At 44.6% G+C, this 17,929-nt stretch overlaps 1 protein-coding gene across 1 annotated transcript; it reads right to left on the bottom strand.

Annotated features, from left to right (window-relative positions):
• Window positions 1-1,650: 1,650 nt before the first annotated feature.
• On the bottom strand, window positions 1,651-2,781 carry LOC138363787 (zonadhesin-like). Its single transcript, XM_069323168.1, has one exon. The coding sequence runs from the start codon at window positions 2,779-2,781 to the stop codon at window positions 1,651-1,653; it is 1,131 nt and encodes a 376-aa protein (XP_069179269.1).
• Window positions 2,782-17,929: the final 15,148 nt, after the last annotated feature.

Raw genomic sequence — 17,929 nt, 5'->3', positions numbered from 1 at the left:
GATTGGACGCCGAGATGCATGAAGCGACCCATTCGCTCTACTGTCCAGTCCAAGTGGTTGACCGCACCAAGGAGCCGGAGGAAGCAAGGAATTATGAGGGGAAAGTGCCAAGTCGTTATGACTATATAGCACTAGGAAGGAGTCAGGACAAGGAGCCGATGTTATACCCTACAAGAACAACTAGGTGAGTACACACACACACGCGCGCGCGCGCACACACACACACACACACACACACACACACACACACACACACACACACACACACACACACACACACACACACACACACACACACACACACACACACAAGTGTAGATATGACAGAGCCCGATAGGCTCAGGAATCTGTACACCTGTTGATTGACGGTTGAGAGGCGGGACCAAAGAGCCAGAGCTCAACCCCCGCAAACACAACTAGGTGAGTACAACTAGGTGAGTACACACACACACACACACACACATACACAGACTGGCGTGAAGTCACCAGTGGAGTGCCACAGGGCTCTGTACTTGGACTTATCCTGTTTCTGATATACGTAAATGATCTCCCAGAGGGTATAGACTCATTCCTCTCAATGTTTGCTGACGACGCCAAAATTATGAGAAGGATTAAGACAGAGGAGGACAGCTTGAGGCTTCAAGAAGACCTGGACAAGCTGCAGGAATGGTCGAGCAAATGGCTGTTAGAGTTTAATCCAAGCAAATGTAATGTAATGAAGATAGGGGTAGGAAGCAGGAGACCAGATACAAGGTATCACTTGGGAGATGAAATACTTCAAGAGTCAGAGAGAGAGAAAGACCTGGGGGTTGATATCACGCCAGACCTGTCCCCTGAAGCTCATATCAAGAGAATAACATCAGCAGCATATGCCAGGTTGGCTAACATAAGAACGGCCTTTAGAAACTTGTGTAAGGAATCTTTCAGAACATTATATACCACATATGTCAGACCAATCCTGGAGTATGCGGCACCAGCATGGAGTCCATATCTAGTCAAGCATAAGACTAAAATGGAAAAGGTTCAAAGGTTTGCCACCAGACTAGTACCCGAGCTGAGAGGTATGAGCTACGAGGAGAGACTACAGGAATTAAACCTCACTTCGTTGGAAGACAGAAGAGTTAGGGGGACATGATCACCACATTCAAGATCTTCAAGGGAATTGACAGGGTTGATAAAGACAGGCTGTTTAACACAAGGGGCACACGCACTAGGGGACACAGGTGGAAACTGAGTGCCCAAATGAGCCACAGAGATATTAGAAAGAACTTTTTTAGTGTCAGAGTGGTTGACAAATGGAATGCATTAGGAAGTGATGTGGTGGAGGCTGACTCCATACACAGTTTCAAGTGTAGATATGATAGAGCCCAATAGGCTCAGGAACCTGTACACCTGTTGATTGACAGTTGAGAGGCGGGACCAAAGAGCCAGAGCTCAACCCCCGCAAGCACAACTAGGTGAGTACACACACACACAAACACACACACACACACACACACACACACACACACACACACACACACACACACACACACACACACACACACACACACACATAAACATATATTGACACAAGTAACGTCCACATTGCTAATTTGTTGCCACTGCTATGCCCACAACGGTGATTTGTTTGCACTATCACGCCATGATTTACTTCTTGTGGGTGAAGAGAAAGAGTAACATAATAAAGATAAGGCCAGCCACCTCGTGAAGGGTCAGTGGCCCACTATCAGCATCTTCCAGAATGTCCCGAATCTTCCTATGCTGCCCCTCTGCTATCTCTATTATCTCTCCCATCTCATGCTGCGCCTGCAACATCATCCCCTGCACCTTCATCAGATGCTCTCGTAAATGTTCTAGCTGGCTCTCCATCTGTGTTCCGTTTGATATGGACAGTGTGTCATCCGGACGGGGGTCCATGTGTAGGGCAGTAAGGTCCGTGTCAAGGGCAGTGGGGTCCGTATCAAGGGCAGTGGGGTCCATGTCTAGGGCAGTGGGGTCCGTGTCAAGGGCAGTGGGGTCCGTGTCAAGGGCAGTGGGGTCCGTGTCAAGGGCAGTGGGGTCCGTGTCAAAGTCAGTGGGGTCCATGTTTAGGGCAGTGGGGTCCGTGTCAAGGGCAGTGGGGTCCGTGTCAAGGGCAGTGGGGTCCATGTCTAGGGCAGTGGGGTCCGTGTTAAGGGCAGTGGGGTCCGTGTCAAGGGCAGTGGGGTCCGTGTCAAGGGCAGTGGGGTCCGTGTCAGGGGTCATTAGGTCCAAGTCAGGGGCCACGGTGTCCAAGTCAGGGGCCACGGTGTCCAAGTCAGGGGCCACGGTGTCCAAGTCAGGGGCCACGGTGTCCAAGTTAGGGGCCACGGTGTCCAAGTCAGGGGCCACGGTGTCCAAGTCAGGGGCCACGGTGTCCAAGTTAGGGGCCACGGTGTCCAAGTCAGGGGCCACGGTGTCCAAGTCAGGGGCCACGGTGTCCAAGTTAGGGGCCACGGTGTCCAAGTCAGGGGCCACGGTGTCCAAGTCAGGGGCCACGGTGTCCAAGTCAGGGGCCACGGTGTCCAAGTTAGGGGCCACGGTGTCCAAGTCAGGGGCCACGGTGTCCAAGTCAGGGGCCACGGGGTCCACACGAGGGGCTGTGGGGTCCACATGGGGAAGCGCCCTACATTGCCAGCTGGCGTTAAACATTTTGGACGGGGAATCAACATCGAGGGGCGCCATGGCGAGGAAGTTGCCATCTAAACCATCAGTTAGGCCGAAGATGAGCCCGACCAAGCAGGACCTCACCAGTACCATCCTTGACAGAACCATTCTATATCTTTTAAATTCAGTTAGTTAGTCCCATGCCTTAAATGATTGATATATGCTATATCTTTAATTTTAGGGAGGATGGAATTTGGACGTTAATGGTGAAGACGGTGACTGATGGTGAAAGTGGGGGATGATGTCTTGATGCCTGGCAGTGCAGGTGAATGTCTTCGTAACTTATAGTTGAGGTGAGTTTCTTGGTGACTGGTAGTGGTAGTGAATAATAGTGAATGTCTTGGTGACTGGAGGTGATAGTGAATGATGGTGAATATCTTGGTGAGTGGTATTGGTAGTGAATGTCTTAGAGATTGGGAGTTGTAGTGAATGATGGTGAATATCTTGGTGACTGATAATGATAGTGAATGATGGTGAATATCTTGGTGACTGGTAATGGTAGTGAATGTCATGGTGACTGGTAGTGGTAGTGAAAGAAGGATAATATCTAGGTGACTGGTATTGGAGTGAATGATGGTGAATATCTTGGTGACTGGTAGTGATAGTGATCTTAGTGACTGGTAGTGGTAGTGATCTTGGTGACTGGTAGTGATAGTGATCTTAGTGACTGGTAGTGGTAGTGATCTTAGTGACTGGTAGTGATAGTGATCTTAGTGACTGGTAGTGGTAGTGATCTTGGTGACTGGTAGTGGTAGTGATCTTGGTGACTGGTAGTGGTAGTGATCTTGGTGACTGGTAGTGGTAGTGATCTTGGTGACTGGTAGTGGTAGTGATCTTGGTGACTGGTAGTGGTAGTGATCTTGGTGACTTGTAGTGGTAGTGATCATGGTGACTGGTAGTGGTAGTGATCTTGGTGACTGGTAGTGGTAGTGATCTTGGTGACTGGTAGTGGTAGTGATCTTGGTGACTGGTAGTGGTAGTGATCTTGGTGACTGGTAGTGGTAGTGATCTTGGTGACTGGTAGTGGTAGTGATCTTGGTGACTGGTAGTGGTAGTGATCTTGGTGACTGGTAGTGGTAGTGATCTTGGTGACTGGTAGTGGTAGTGATCTTGGTAACTGGTAGTGGTAGTGATCTTGGTGACTGGTAGTGGTAGTGATCTTGGTGACTGGTAGTGGTAGTGATCGTGGTGATTGGTAGTGGTAGTGATCTTGGTGACTGGTAGTGGTAGTGATCTTGGTGACTGGTAGTGGTAGTGATCTTGGTGACTGGTAGTGGTAGTGATCTTGGTGACTGGTAGTGGTAGTGATCTTGGTGACTGGTAGTGGTAGTGATCTTGATGACTGGTAGTGGTAGTGATCTTGGTGACTGGTAGTGGTAGTGATCTTGGTGACTGGTAGTGGTAGTGATCTTGGTGACTGGTAGTGGTAGTGATCTTGATGACTGGTAGTGGTAATGATCTTGGTGACTGGTAGTGGTAATGATCTTGGTGATTGATAGTGGTAGTGATCTTGGTGACTGGTAGTGGTAGTGATCTTGGTGACTGGTAGTGGTAGTGATCTTAGTGACTGGTAGTGGTAGTGATCTTAGTGACTGGTAGTGGTAGTGATCTTAGTGACTGGTAGTTTTAGTGATCTTGGTGACTGGTAGTGGTAGTGATCTTGGTGACTGGTAGTGGTAATGATCATGGTGATTGATAGTGGTAGTGATCTTGGTGACTGGTAGTGGTAGTGATCTTGGTGACTGGTAGTGGTAGTGATCTTGGGATCCAAGCTTTTCGTAGATTTGCAGCTCGCAGATCCTGTCCCAAACTAATGATATCTGATAATGGTTCAAATTTTGTGGCAGGAGAAGCCTGCCTACGAGAGATATGGAATCATCCAGAAGTGCAGTCTGTCATGCAGAGACGACAATGCCACTGGAAATTTATAGCTCCCAGAGCCCCCTGGCAAGGTGGGTTCTACGAGCGTATGATAGGGACTGTCAAGAAATGTTTAAGGAAGACCTTGCATTGACAGAAAATTAGTTTCTCTGAACTCCAAACACTCGTCGTGGAAATTGAGGTGCGAGTCAACAATCGCCCATTAACTTACCTATCAGATGACTTCTCACAGAGAGAACCCCTGAGTCCCTAGCATTTAATACATGGAGGCCTGCTGAGCCCTCTGATACCTTTGGCAGAAGAGGATCCAGTCGACCCTTCCTATGTAACTAGGAGTGTTACCACCATCTCTCGAGAGTAATTGAAAGGTGGAATGATGTGTGAACTCGAGAGTACCTCACAGCTCTACGAGAGTACCACTATGGAGCTTCGAGCCCCCATAATAGAGTTCAACTCAAACCAGGAGACCTAGTACTGATTGACAGTGATGGATCCAGGTCAGAATGGCCTATAGGCAAAATTGTCTCTATCCACCCAGATCACCAAGGCATCCTGAGAGTAGTAAGGGTTTTGTGCCGAGGCACTACTACCCTAAAAACATTAGAAAAGTTGGTACCTCTCGAATTAGCAGAACGAGAGTGTTTAGCAGAACCATCTTCACCTACAGTTTCCGAGGACAACAATTCTGATCCACCGAGCACCCGCCGACCTTGAGCAGCTGCTCAACAATGTAAACGGAAACTACAAGCCTATTATAGCTCTGACTAAGAGCAAATAATTTCCCATCCAATTTGAGTAATCATGATGATGCTGTGTTGTAAGTCAAGTAACAAATCAGTTACAAGTCACAATGACCCAGGACATTCACCTCATGGTGGATTCTCAGTTACTTTAAATTGTATGATTTAATCATTAATGTGTTTGTGTAGGCTATCAACTATAACATTATTCCATCTAGAGCATCTATGAGTTTACGAAGCTTTAAGACTTAATAACATAACCGTTACACGTCATCGCCACACCAGTCTTGAGTATATTGTAGGCTTTAGTAGTTATCAACTTTAGATGATTCACAATTCCATGTTTTACATTTAACATGAGTTACTTTACAAGACTTAAAAAGTCTTGTCTGTCCTTGACAATTACGGGACATCCGTTATGTGTGTACTAACGTACTAACATACTAACATTAATATTAACTTCGGGATAGGTACGTCAGTACTCAACATTGAACTGCGACCAGAGCTTCCCCCCCCCCCCCGGAATTATGTTGGAAATTTCCAACACTAATACACTACCATTGTATTATAATACATCATTATTATATACTAATTACAGTAGTTATTAATTTCACTAACGGTAGTGTTAACATGAATTAATATTTCTTTATATGAGCCTATTCCTAATATTCTCACGACATTGAGAGACAGGATTGTGTCAGATAATGTACATTTAAACATATTTATTACCAATATGTTAGAGAATTGAATGTGGTTCTCTACAGTAATTAACTACGGATAATATAGCTCCCATTAATCCAAGACCGAGAGTTATTAACTAAAATTATTATCAAGTAGCAGTTTCATCTGTTACGTACGAATGCAATGGAGGAGATAAATTTTATCTCCATTTCTCGTTTAACACCATTTAACGAGAATATATTATTTAATTCCCTATAATTGCAACCCGGTTCTCATTAACGCGTTACATCAGTAATTACACGGAAAAGAATTATCCATGATTAGTAATTTCTGTTGTGAATGCGTGAGACGAGATGAGCGAGGACGGAGGCGCCGCCATTAAGACATGAGCGAGAGACGCCAACATTCACATCGTGCGTCCCTGGAGAGTCGATTTCCACCAATACTACGTTAGGCCCTTGTAGTTAATCGGCCTAGGAGCGTGCAATTGCTCAAGTAACAATCTGGAATTGCTTCGGTGGACAGCCAGCAGGTTAAGTGCTATAGTTTTGGTTATATAATGAGATCTCTTTTTATATCCTTGTACTGTGCACTGTCCATCGTTATGCTACGCGACCTCCCCAAACAATAAGTACGTCCATAAGGAATTGAATTTATTCCTTTTATGGCATAGTGAGGATATTAGATAGTAGGTGTAACCAATGATTATATATAGTTGAAATTTCAGCTTGTGTTGTAATCGGTCGTGGTCATCATGTTCTCACGCCATGCTTGAACTCACGTGTTGCTGCAAGTAGCAGACGACGCCATTGCACCTCTACCTCTCCGTTCATTATTACAGCTAAGCAGCTGAAATCTTTTCTCGTATTTCTTTGATTGAGAAAAATCTAGATCAATCGAAAAGATTTAGTTTATTTGATTTGAAATATTTAACGTAATATGTTAGCCTCATAAAAATCAAATGAGAATAATTGCTTGGTTAATCAATATATAATCTTTTATCAGTAATCAATTTAACTGATGTTTCTTAATAGTATTTAGTAGAATTACTAATTTTTATTCGAGGAAGAACCAGCCTCGATGAAGCGTACTGGGAGTAGATTACTTCTGGTATTAACCTCCAATTTTGTGAAGGACGGAAAGTTTATTTTCGAACATTAATATATTATACATCCCATTTAAGTTTAAAGAATAATCTTTAATAGTTTCTTATCCATAGGCACTGGTGTTTCAGTCCTAATCATTTAACTTTATCTGTTTCCTTTTCAGTCAAAATAGGGTGGTCCTTCGATTAATTCAAATTAATCTATTAATTAAATATCAATCAATCAATAGAGAGTAAACTTTCTTTCCAACAGACGTGTCTATTCAAATGCAACGTTGTGTCAAAATTTCAAAGCAATCGGTGAAGAACTTTTAGAGATTACAGGATGTGTTTCTCTTACATCCAACAAATGGCATTGTTTAAAAAAAAAAAGTATGATTTTTCCTGTCACAAGTGAGGCATGTGTATAAAAACACGCGCCTTTTCAAATGCAACGTTATATCAAAATTTTAAAGCAATCGGTAAAGAAGTTTCGAGGATTTCACTCAGATGAAAAACACAGTTTTTCAAAAAAATATGTTTTTACCCAACACAAACATGACATTTATATAGTATGTATATAAAAACCCGCTTGGATGCGAATGGAACGTTGTGTGAAAATTTCAATGCAATCGGTGAAAAACTTTCAGAGATTAGCGTTTTTGAACAAACGAACATTTCCATTTTTATTTACATAGATTGGCAGGTCTGCAATTGAGTGTTACATTCACTTAAATCATGCTTCTGCAGACAACGGATGCACCTGTTCAGATATTTTATTTGACTGATTCGACTGGCACAGTCTTCGTAAACTGTGCATTAATAAATGGTATGTGCTTCCTGACAGAATAATAATCTAGGGGCACTTGTAGCTCCTTTTGTCTTATCTGTCTTGGGAGCTTGATTTCCTACAGTTCTGTTAACTGTGGATTATATAGCATATGAGCCAACATTATTTTGTTTCCACTTTGCAGAATAGGAGTTCTGTTGCGTGTATTTCTGTTTGCCAATTTGGACATTTTTGTTTTCCTCGAAACAAAATTATGAAAAAAATTATGAAAAAACAATTCATAATTTTTATACGTAAGCTCGAAGTTCATGAAAGATTTGGTTCATTGATATGATGTTGGTGTTATAATGGGTGCAAAGGCTGTCTTTGAGGGAGCCAGTTGGCCGAGCGGACAGCATGCTGGACTTGTGATCCTGGGTTCGATCCCAGGCGCCGGCGAGAAACATTGGGCAGAGTTTCTTTCACCCTATGCCCCTGTTACCTAGCAGTACAATAGGTACCTGGGTGTTAGTCAGCTGTCACAGGCTGCTTCCTGGGGGTGGAGGCCTGGTCGAGGACCGGGCCGCGGGGACACTAAAAAGCCCTGAAATCATCTCAAGATAACCTCAAGATGACCTCATTAGGTGGTTTCCTTTGTATGATTAACTTTGTAAGCCAATCTTCATTTCCTGCGGGTACTTTAATACTGAGGGCATTGATGATTAATTCTATAGACAATCAAAATGATTGTAGCGATTCATAACTCTTATTAGGAGAGGGGTAAATCCAATAATTTGTATGAGAGAAAGGCAATTGCAGTCTCCATATCACTGTAGTTATCTTGTGACAACTGTATGGCATGGTTGTAATCATCAACTGTTAATGACAAATTTGTGATGGTCTGCCTTGCCGTTCCTCTTAACTGGCCTTGTAAATACTGAAGTTTAGTAGCTATTTTGAGAGAAGCCTTGGCGTTTATTATAGAATCAAAGGCTCTCCAGAAGACATCCCAATCGTCTTCATCCTTGCCCTCTAAATATGGTAAATGTACCTTTGGGAGCTCTGCTGCTATATGTGTCATAGTTGTGGTACCCAACTGAATGAATGAGCTCCATTTGGTTGGGTTACTGCTTGTGATACAAGTCTGTTTAACCACTGTGATGCACAGAGTTTATTGCGACATTTCCCATGTGTGCATGAAATCTAGTGTTCCCCAAATAATATTTTTACTTTGTAAAATGATAAATTCCCTTACATGAACATGTCTATGAAAAATAAATATCAAATTCCACTTTGGTTGTGGGGACGAGGACAAGGTGCGCTGTGACGTCATCAGGGGCTGGTCGCCGGTGCATGAAGCTCCCAGATACGGTTGTGCGGGCCATTCAAGAACTGCGATTTGCCACAAATTTATTTCCAATTATTTGTTCTATGTATTTCCAATGCAGTTTTATTTTTTTTACCGTATATGATGAATATTTGTGTCCATTGCAATATGTATACAGTAGAACGTTCATAATGTTCCATGGAACTGTGATACATGTGTCCACAATACATGTTTATTGTTGTAATATTACTTGTTAAAAATTCACTAAAATTACAATATGTACAATTTCACACAATATTTACACAGTAACACACTCTATTACACACTCAGTACTTCGGAAGTGAGTAATAATCAACGAAGTAGTCCGTGGTACACAGCGCGATTGCGCTCTCGTTGCACGAGGTACAGATAGATTTTTGTTTACTGCTTCTTCGTTCTGTGTACTTGCAAATAACACACTTATGTACACCCTTGGCTTTAGTACTTGTAGGTGGTATGTAGCCAGACTTGTAAAGCATAAGGTAGTATTGAAAAGATTATAGGAAAAGATAAGTTTGTAAGGTAGTCTTGAAAAGATCATTTTGTAAGGTCCCTCATTGGAAGAGATTCAGCCATCCTCGAAGAGTTTCTGTAAATATGGAAGAGATTCAGCCAGCCTCGATGAGTGTCAGTCCATCTGGAAGAAATTCAGGCATTCTGGAAGAGATTCAGCTATTCTTGAAAATATCTATGGAAAACACAACCGTGGAAGCTGCTAACACTGTTCATCTATGCTACTTGTATCAGATGCATCATCACTGAATGCAGAAAACGATTCATCTCTGTATCATCTATGTAAATTGGAGATGGCATAGGTGTGCAAGGGTGGCGCTCAGAACTACAACTGGATATACTCGCTGTAGCGTCCTCATAGATGCTGTATCACTTGCATCCGACCTTTGTGTTAGATCCTTATTGTGCCTAGTTTCACCAATATCATGACCCTTATGTTCTTCAAACAATAACGTCTGAATTTCACCGACAGAGCGCAATCTTTTAACACCACGTCGGACAGGTGTTTAAGAGCCAGAGGCGCCACTCATGATTACTCACTCAGCACTAACCCAGCCAGCAGCCCTAGGGCATTCTGGGATTTTTTTCCAAGATGGCTGCCTCTCACTGAAGGTTCTAAGAGTCCCTTTTATACACAACCTACTGGGCACACATTTTGAATGGGTATGAAAAAAAGAAAAAAAAAATTCTTGGTTGGCACAGTTTCCCACCGACTGAGTTTTCTCAGTTGGCACAGTCCAGTGGGTTAAAGGATCTAATTGGTCCTGAATGTTATTTTTCTTCTTTGTTTCAGCAGTCATATCCTAAAGTTCCCTGCTGGTTACATCTGCATTAGTCATTTCTGTTAGATAAAACTCTACATGGCATTTGATTTGTTGATATTTATCAACAGCAGCTTTGACCTTGTTATTCAAAGTTATTAAATCAGGTGATGCTAGTCTAGCTAACTTTTGACATTTGTCAGTCAGTTGAGTTAGGTGACTCTGTAGACTAATAAGTGTCCTCCTATTTCCTGTTTCAGCTGCTGGTGGAAGACTGTTAGTCATTTTGACTTTTCCAAGTTTTCCGAGATATTTTATTTATGATAAAAATATGTATAATGTTAATGTATTTTGACAAATGAGCTTTCCTGTCTGCTTAGGCAATGATTCCAAAGATCTTTCTTCCTTTCCTCCCTGGAATCTGGTGTAGCAGGCAGCACAATTATTAGAAGTGTACAAATTTGGTTACAGTATTTTCATCCGAATGCACCAAATAAGTAAATTTTGTAATAATTGTTCAAAAATAGTAAAGGCACTATTCTTGAAAAATTATTACAAGATATATTACCCTAGCAGGGGTTTGATAAGATCCTGTAGAAATGCCTACTGATTTTACCTGTAATAGGGTTTGCCGCAGTTGATTATGGATATATTGTAATGAAATCCTCATACTGTTAGGAAACACTTTTTTAAGAGTATTTAGTAATGAGTGTTACGGCCCTCTCGGGACGCAACGGGGTTCTTACTCTGATGTCGTTAGAGGAAGATATATATCCGACCCCAAGCCAGTAGAGGCTTTCAAGGGATGCGATCCGTGACGCAAGTAACTTAAAAAGGAGTAGGGAAAGAAAGTTAAGAACTTAATATTATAATGTTCACCATCACCGATTAAATATATAGAATAAAAGAGTACACAAGGGGGAGGGGTATTAACACTTTACACGGGGATCGTGCACAATCTAGTCTTCTGCTGAAGACTCTTGATTAAGAAGCTAGGTGCTGAGTCCGTGGTGCTTTCTTCGTGGCCTCAAGACGTGTCCTCTGAGGACACCGAGCCTACCCTGGCCACAGGTCAGCCACAACACAGGTCCACTGGGGGCACCGTCGTGGAGGCAGTCAACCACACGTCCAGCAGGTCTGCTGGCAGGTACTGAGCCACCAAGGCTGGTACGGCCACTCCACGAACGATATAAGGGGTATGCCCTAGACAGGAGTCTCGTGTGATATCACAAATCACCCTCCTGTCCTCAATACCCCAGTGGATTATCGTCTCCAACAGTCGGTCCCGGGTAAATCCTTTCACTGCCACTCCAATGGCAGGCTAACACACCACAGTGTTCTTCCGGGGGGACGACGTCACAACAGCTGCAGCAAACTTCACTGTATGGAGACTGGCTGCCTCGGGTAGACTGACTCCACCTTCAACACAGTGGTCCCAGGTCGGCTCTGTAAGCAGACACGTCATTAATAACCGGGACACTAATACTCCTCACTTACGGTGGCGGGCGCAAACACCTGACGTATCCAGTCCATAGATGGCGCTGTCGTCGGAGCACCACCTCACCAGAGGTCAGGAGCGGCGGTGTTGAGCGCTGAACCAGACTGGAAACTGGTCCTCGAGGCCAGTACACGCTGTCCTCATTAGGTGTCGTCGTTCGTTTGGCGGGGGTTTCGGGAGCTGACCCACAGATGGCGTGTTTGTCACTGCTCCAGGCTCGGACGCTGGATCCGGGTTCGTAACACCTCCCCACCAAAAAGAATTTGGTTTGGGGTTCTATAAAAAGAAACACAAACCAAATTAGTACGACGACACAACTCCAAATGGACACACATGCTTTATAATCTGGGATGTCGAGGCTGTCACGTCTACAGAACTGTACTGAGGAACCCTGGCACAAAGGGAACTTGATAATGGCAGGCGATGACCTGCCTGACGTAATCTTCCACACCTCCTCTGCGATGGCAAACAGGGGCATCATCACACACCTCTCTAGTGAGGATCCGTGTAGACTCGATCTGGGGTGACTCGACACTTCCCTATGTCGTGGCACTGATGATGGCTGAACACAGACGGCATTTCTGGTACCGACCCGGTAGTCCTTCAGGGAGACGGGAACCTGGAATACAGAGGTCTGATAATTCAGAGTGATAGCGACAGTGGGCAAGGCAGTACTTACTACATACTCTTCTACTAGGCCCGCACCTAGTTCCAACAGGGCTGCTTGCTCACCGAAGATGGCATTCGCTCTGCCCCCGTCAGGTCGACCAACGTTCCGTATAACGCTGTGTTGAGGCTCAGCAGTCACGCGGGGGGTGTCAACCTGTCGGAAACAGTCACTCATATTATCACATCTCGTACCTCCTGTATCATCTATTACCTCCCAGGTCCCTCCTTCAACTGCAACACCTGCAGTACAAATCTCCAATCCCTGGGACCTCTTTGCGATGTTCATGGGAGCCATCATTCGTCGGGTCGTCCACCGGTCCTTACTGAGAACACATAGGAGAACAAAACAAAATACCGGTAGGAAACATTTGGCAATTCGAGGGATAAGTTTCCTGAGCTTGTCATGTCCATAGCCGGCACCATCCACTAGCCTGGCTTGGACAGAAGAGGGCACTAGACCTTTTGAACACACCTCACATACCTCTGACGTCTGGGGAATCTCTGGCTGGTTCAATACACGCCGTAACTTGCCATACCGCAAGCACACATCCGCCTTCGCTCCAGACTCGTTGGTATCCGTGGGTGCCTGCACACGAGGCCCCTCTTCTTGCTCAGGTACCTCTGCCTTCTTAACCTCATGTTCCTCGTCGAGAGAATCAGGAGACACTGCTAGAATATCGTCGATCTGCGGGTGAGAGGACAAATTAAATATGTTTACATCCGGGTCTGTCTTTACCTGGACATTACCATGGCCTGTTACCTCAGACCGTGCTGTTCTGGTAGACTCGTCCGCAACCTTGGGATGATTGGTGCTCCAATCTGTCACCAAGTCGTTGGCTAGTACCACGTCAATCCCAGCCACAGGGAGGGTATCGACTACTGCCAACTCACTTGTGCCGCTGAAATAAGGCGAGTCAAGATGTACTGGCACTAAGGGGGCGATATACTGCGTTCTCGGAAACCCAACCAGGACAACCTGTCGTCTCCCGTCCACACTTACTCCCTCGGGTAACGAGCTCTTCACGATCAGGGACTGGGCTGCTCCACTATCTCTGAGCACTACAACTGATCTACCAGTATGATCACTCGTTACATACCCGCATGAAGTGTGAGGGGCCAACAAACTTGGTCCTTCCTGCGTCGTCGTAGACTGGTTTCCTACTGGTGATGTAACACAGCTCATCAACATCACCTCCCTTCGTGCGCTGCCACCTCTTCTGCCTCGGCACCTAGCAGCTATGTGTCCCTTCTGCCCACAAGTCCAGCACACCATATTCCTCCTCGGGCTCCGGTGTTTCGGACTGCTAGGACTTGTTCTTCGGGGGCTACTTGGGGGCGTCTTCTTAGCACTTCGTGGGACGGGTCTTTCTTCTTCTTCGTCGTGAGGTCTGTCAAACCGGCGCTGGTAATTCCTCGAGACGTACTTAGCAGACGGCCTATGAGTCAGGATGTACTCTTCAGCCATGGTGGCTGCTGCACTCAAGGTCTCCACCTGCTGCTCTTCTAAGTATGTCTTGAGGTCTCCAGACAAACAATCCTTGAAGTCCTCGAGCAGAATCAGCTGTTCGAGGTCTTCCCTGGTCTCCACCTTCCGAGAGGCACACCATTCTTGAAAAAGTCGCTCCTTGATGGTGGCGAATTCGGTGAAAGTGTGCTCTGAGGTCTTCTTCAGGTTTCTGAACTTTTGCCTATATGCCTCAGGTACCAATTGGTACGCCATGAGCACAACCTTCTTCACCTTGTCATAATCGCTGGAGTCGTCAAGGGATAACGTAGAGTAGGCGATTTGGGCCTTCCCAGTCAAGACTGACTGTATCATGATGGCCCAATTCTCCCTTGGCCACTCCAAAGAGGCAGCGACTTTCTCGAAGGCTGCAAAGAATTTTGACACTTCCTTCTCATGGAATTTGGGGACCATTTTGATGTTGCGTACCGGATCGAAGCTACTGGTGTCCGTTGTTTGCCTCCGACCACCGCCTAATCGCAATACTTCTAGTTCATGTTGTCTCTCTCTTTCCTCCCTTTCTCGCTCTCGTTCTTCTCTCTCTCGTCTCTCTTCTCTTTCTCGTTCTTCTCTTTCTCTTTCTCGTTTCTCTTCTCTCTCTCTCTCTGCTTTCCTTTCTTCTAATTCTAAACGTCTCATCTCTAATTCTTTATCTTGTCTCTCTCGTTCCATTTCTAATTTCTTCCATTCTATTTCACGATTGATCTCTAGGGCACGCATCTTGACTGTTAGGAAGCTGATATTAAGCTCGCCTGCATCACTGTCAACGTCGCTGCCCTTATCTTCCTTTTCCGTGGAAGCTATGTCTGCACTTTCCTTTGTACTAGGAGTCTCGCCTTCCTGTTTCTCTTCTGCCTTCAGGTGCCGGTGTACCTTGGACAAGATCTCCACACGGGAGTCACTGGCACGGATCTTTATCTCCAGGTAGGCGCTCACTAGTACAAGCTCTGGTTTACTCAGATATTTTAATCTGGCAAGACAATCTTCTCTGTTCAGAAAAGCCTGAACCTCGTCCAGATCATCGATGGTAGCTTTGTCTGCCATTGTCACAGATGGAACACTTAGCACTTAACACTGCTTACACGTTAGCACTTAACACACCGAGCACTGTTCTACGCCAATATTGCACTTTATTTTAAACACTGCACTTGCCAATATTGCACGTAATCACTTCGGGCACCGCACTACCCAATATTGCACTGAGTCCAAGCGAACACTTCGCTCTACAATATTGCACTAAATCACTGAGCACCGCACTAGTCAATATTGCACTTAATCGCTTAATCACAGCGAGCACCGCACTGCACAATATCGCACTTAGTCACTCTGAGCACCGCACAGGACGTATAACGTCACAATCGTCACACACAGGGGGAATTATTTACAGGGATTACGCCACTTCACCACCCCTGTCAAACATACTTAACAAGGGGACGGATCCCGCTGGGGATGCCAATTATGTTACGGCCCTCTCGGGACGCAACGGGGTTCTTACTCTGATGTCGTTAGAGGAAGATATATATCCGTCCCCAAGCCAGTAGAGGCTTTCAAGGGATGCGATCCGTGATGCAAGTAACTTAAAAAGGAGTAGGGAAAGAAAGTTAAGAACTTAATATTATAATGTTCACCATCACCGATTAAATATATAGAATAAAAGAGTACACAAGGGGGAGGGGTATTAACACTTTACACGGGGATCGTGCACAATCTAGTCTTCTGCTGAAGACTCTTGATTAAGAAGCTAGGTGCTGAGTCCGTGGTGCTTTCTTCGTGGCCTCAAGACGTGTCCTCTGAGGACGCCGAGCCTACCCTGGCCACAGGTCAGCCACAACACAGGTCCACTGGGGGCACCGTCGTGGAGGCCGTCAACCACACGTCCAGCAGGTCTGCTGGCAGGTACTGAGCCACCAAGGCTGGTACGGCCACTCCACGAACGATATAAGGGGTATGCCCTAGACAGGAGTCTCGTGTGATATCACAAATCACCCTCCTGTCCTCAATACCCCAGTGGATTATCGTCTCCAACAGTCGGTCCCGGGTAAATCCTTTCACTGCCACTCCAATGGCAGGCTAACACACCACAGTGTTCTTCCGGGGGGACGACGTCACAACAGCTGCAGCAAACTTCACTGTATGGAGACTGGCTGCCTCGGGTAGACTGACTCCACCTTCAACACAGTGGTCCCAGGTCGGCTCTGTAAGCAGACACGTCATTAATAACCGGGACACTAATACTCCTCACTTACGGTGGCGGGCGCAAACACCTGACGTATCCAGTCCATAGATGGCGCTGTCGTCGGAGCACCACCTCACCAGAGGTCAGGAGCGGCGGTGTTGAGCGCTGAACCAGACTGGAAACTGGTCCTCGAGGCCAGTACACGCTGTCCTCACTAGGTGTCGTCGTTCGTTTGGCGGGGGTTTCGGGAGCTGACCCACAGATGGCGTGTTTGTCACTGCTCCAGGCTCGGACGCTGGATCCGGGTTCGTAACAATGAGTAGCTGTGAAAATCAGTTGATTAAAGATAATGCCAGATAATACACTTAAATGTTTGTATATAATGTTACCACAAGTGTGGTATAATGGTATATGAGACATGATGCAGTTATGTCTATAACAACTGATAAAAGTAAGTACTGTGGTTTTTTAACACAGTCTTCATATAACCAATATTCATATACTAATAAACACAACCATTAGTATTATAGAGGCATGATATATAAACATGAAATCATATAACCTTAATTGTGGTCCAAGTATTGGTAAGTACAAGAGATTATATTATGTGTATGATCAATTATATACAGATATGTTCAATTTATATGAAGAGTTTCAGTTGAGCTTGACTTTGACTTTCAATGACTGAGGTTGTGTACTTAAATAAGTGTCAAGATACAATTACTTAGTTTTTAGTGAATGAGTGTCTAGATAAATTGAAAAGGTTCAGTTACTGAAAGATTAATCAAAACTTACTGAAAAATGGAGCATCGCCCCCGCCTGTAACGACAAACAGACTTATTGCATGTTATACAAACATGCAATTAGGCAATCAACACACTACAATAACATTAAATTTTCTGAAAAATTCACTTAATTCTAGACAAATTTAATTCTACATTCCTGACTTTAAATCTAGAATTACGTTACTGTCACAGACTAAGGAATCCTAATGATATCTGGATCTTACCCTTGACACGCGAATTCGAATTAACTTCATTTATCCCAAAGTATCCAAGTGCTCTCTGCCAAAATTCACCCTCACAATTTTCCTAGAAATTTTCCACTAAATCGTTCTAACTTTTTCCACAAAATTACTACCACTTAAAAACTAAATAAAATCACACATCATACAGTTACTAACTGGACAGGAAGTACTAAGCCCAGAGGATTAACCAAACTTTAGAAACCTCACCTCCGACTTAGAATATTTCCTACTGGGACAGAAATACAATTTTGTGGGCATAGACTATGTTCTGGGGGAACACTTTACACTTTGGGAATTTAAAATACAGGGCACTGAAATTTAGGGAATATATTTAACCTTCGAACGCACTAAAAATAGAGGGAAATACTTTATATAAATTTAATTATACTTAATCTAAAGAAGCGCTCGACTTAATCCTATAATCGCCCCTACCGGCTTGCCTTACCGTACCTAGCCTAGGGGCCGCGACCACCTAGATTCCAACAGAACGGCACTCTGCTTTGAAATTTTGACAGAACGTTACATTCGAATAGGCGCGTGGTTTTATATATCTACTATATACATGCCTCGCC

This window comes from Procambarus clarkii, chromosome 1, assembly GCF_040958095.1.
Source record: "Procambarus clarkii isolate CNS0578487 chromosome 1, FALCON_Pclarkii_2.0, whole genome shotgun sequence".
NCBI lineage: Eukaryota > Metazoa > Arthropoda > Malacostraca > Decapoda > Cambaridae > Procambarus > Procambarus clarkii.
Note: the sequence above shows the minus strand (reverse complement) of the source record. Positions and strands in the feature narration are given on the sequence as shown.

Bases quoted from the DNA above. Each gene is read 5' to 3' on its own strand.
- LOC138363787 (XM_069323168.1), bottom strand. From the start codon at position 2,781: ATGGTACTGGTGAGGTCCTGCTTGGTCGGGCTCATCTTCGGCCTAACT.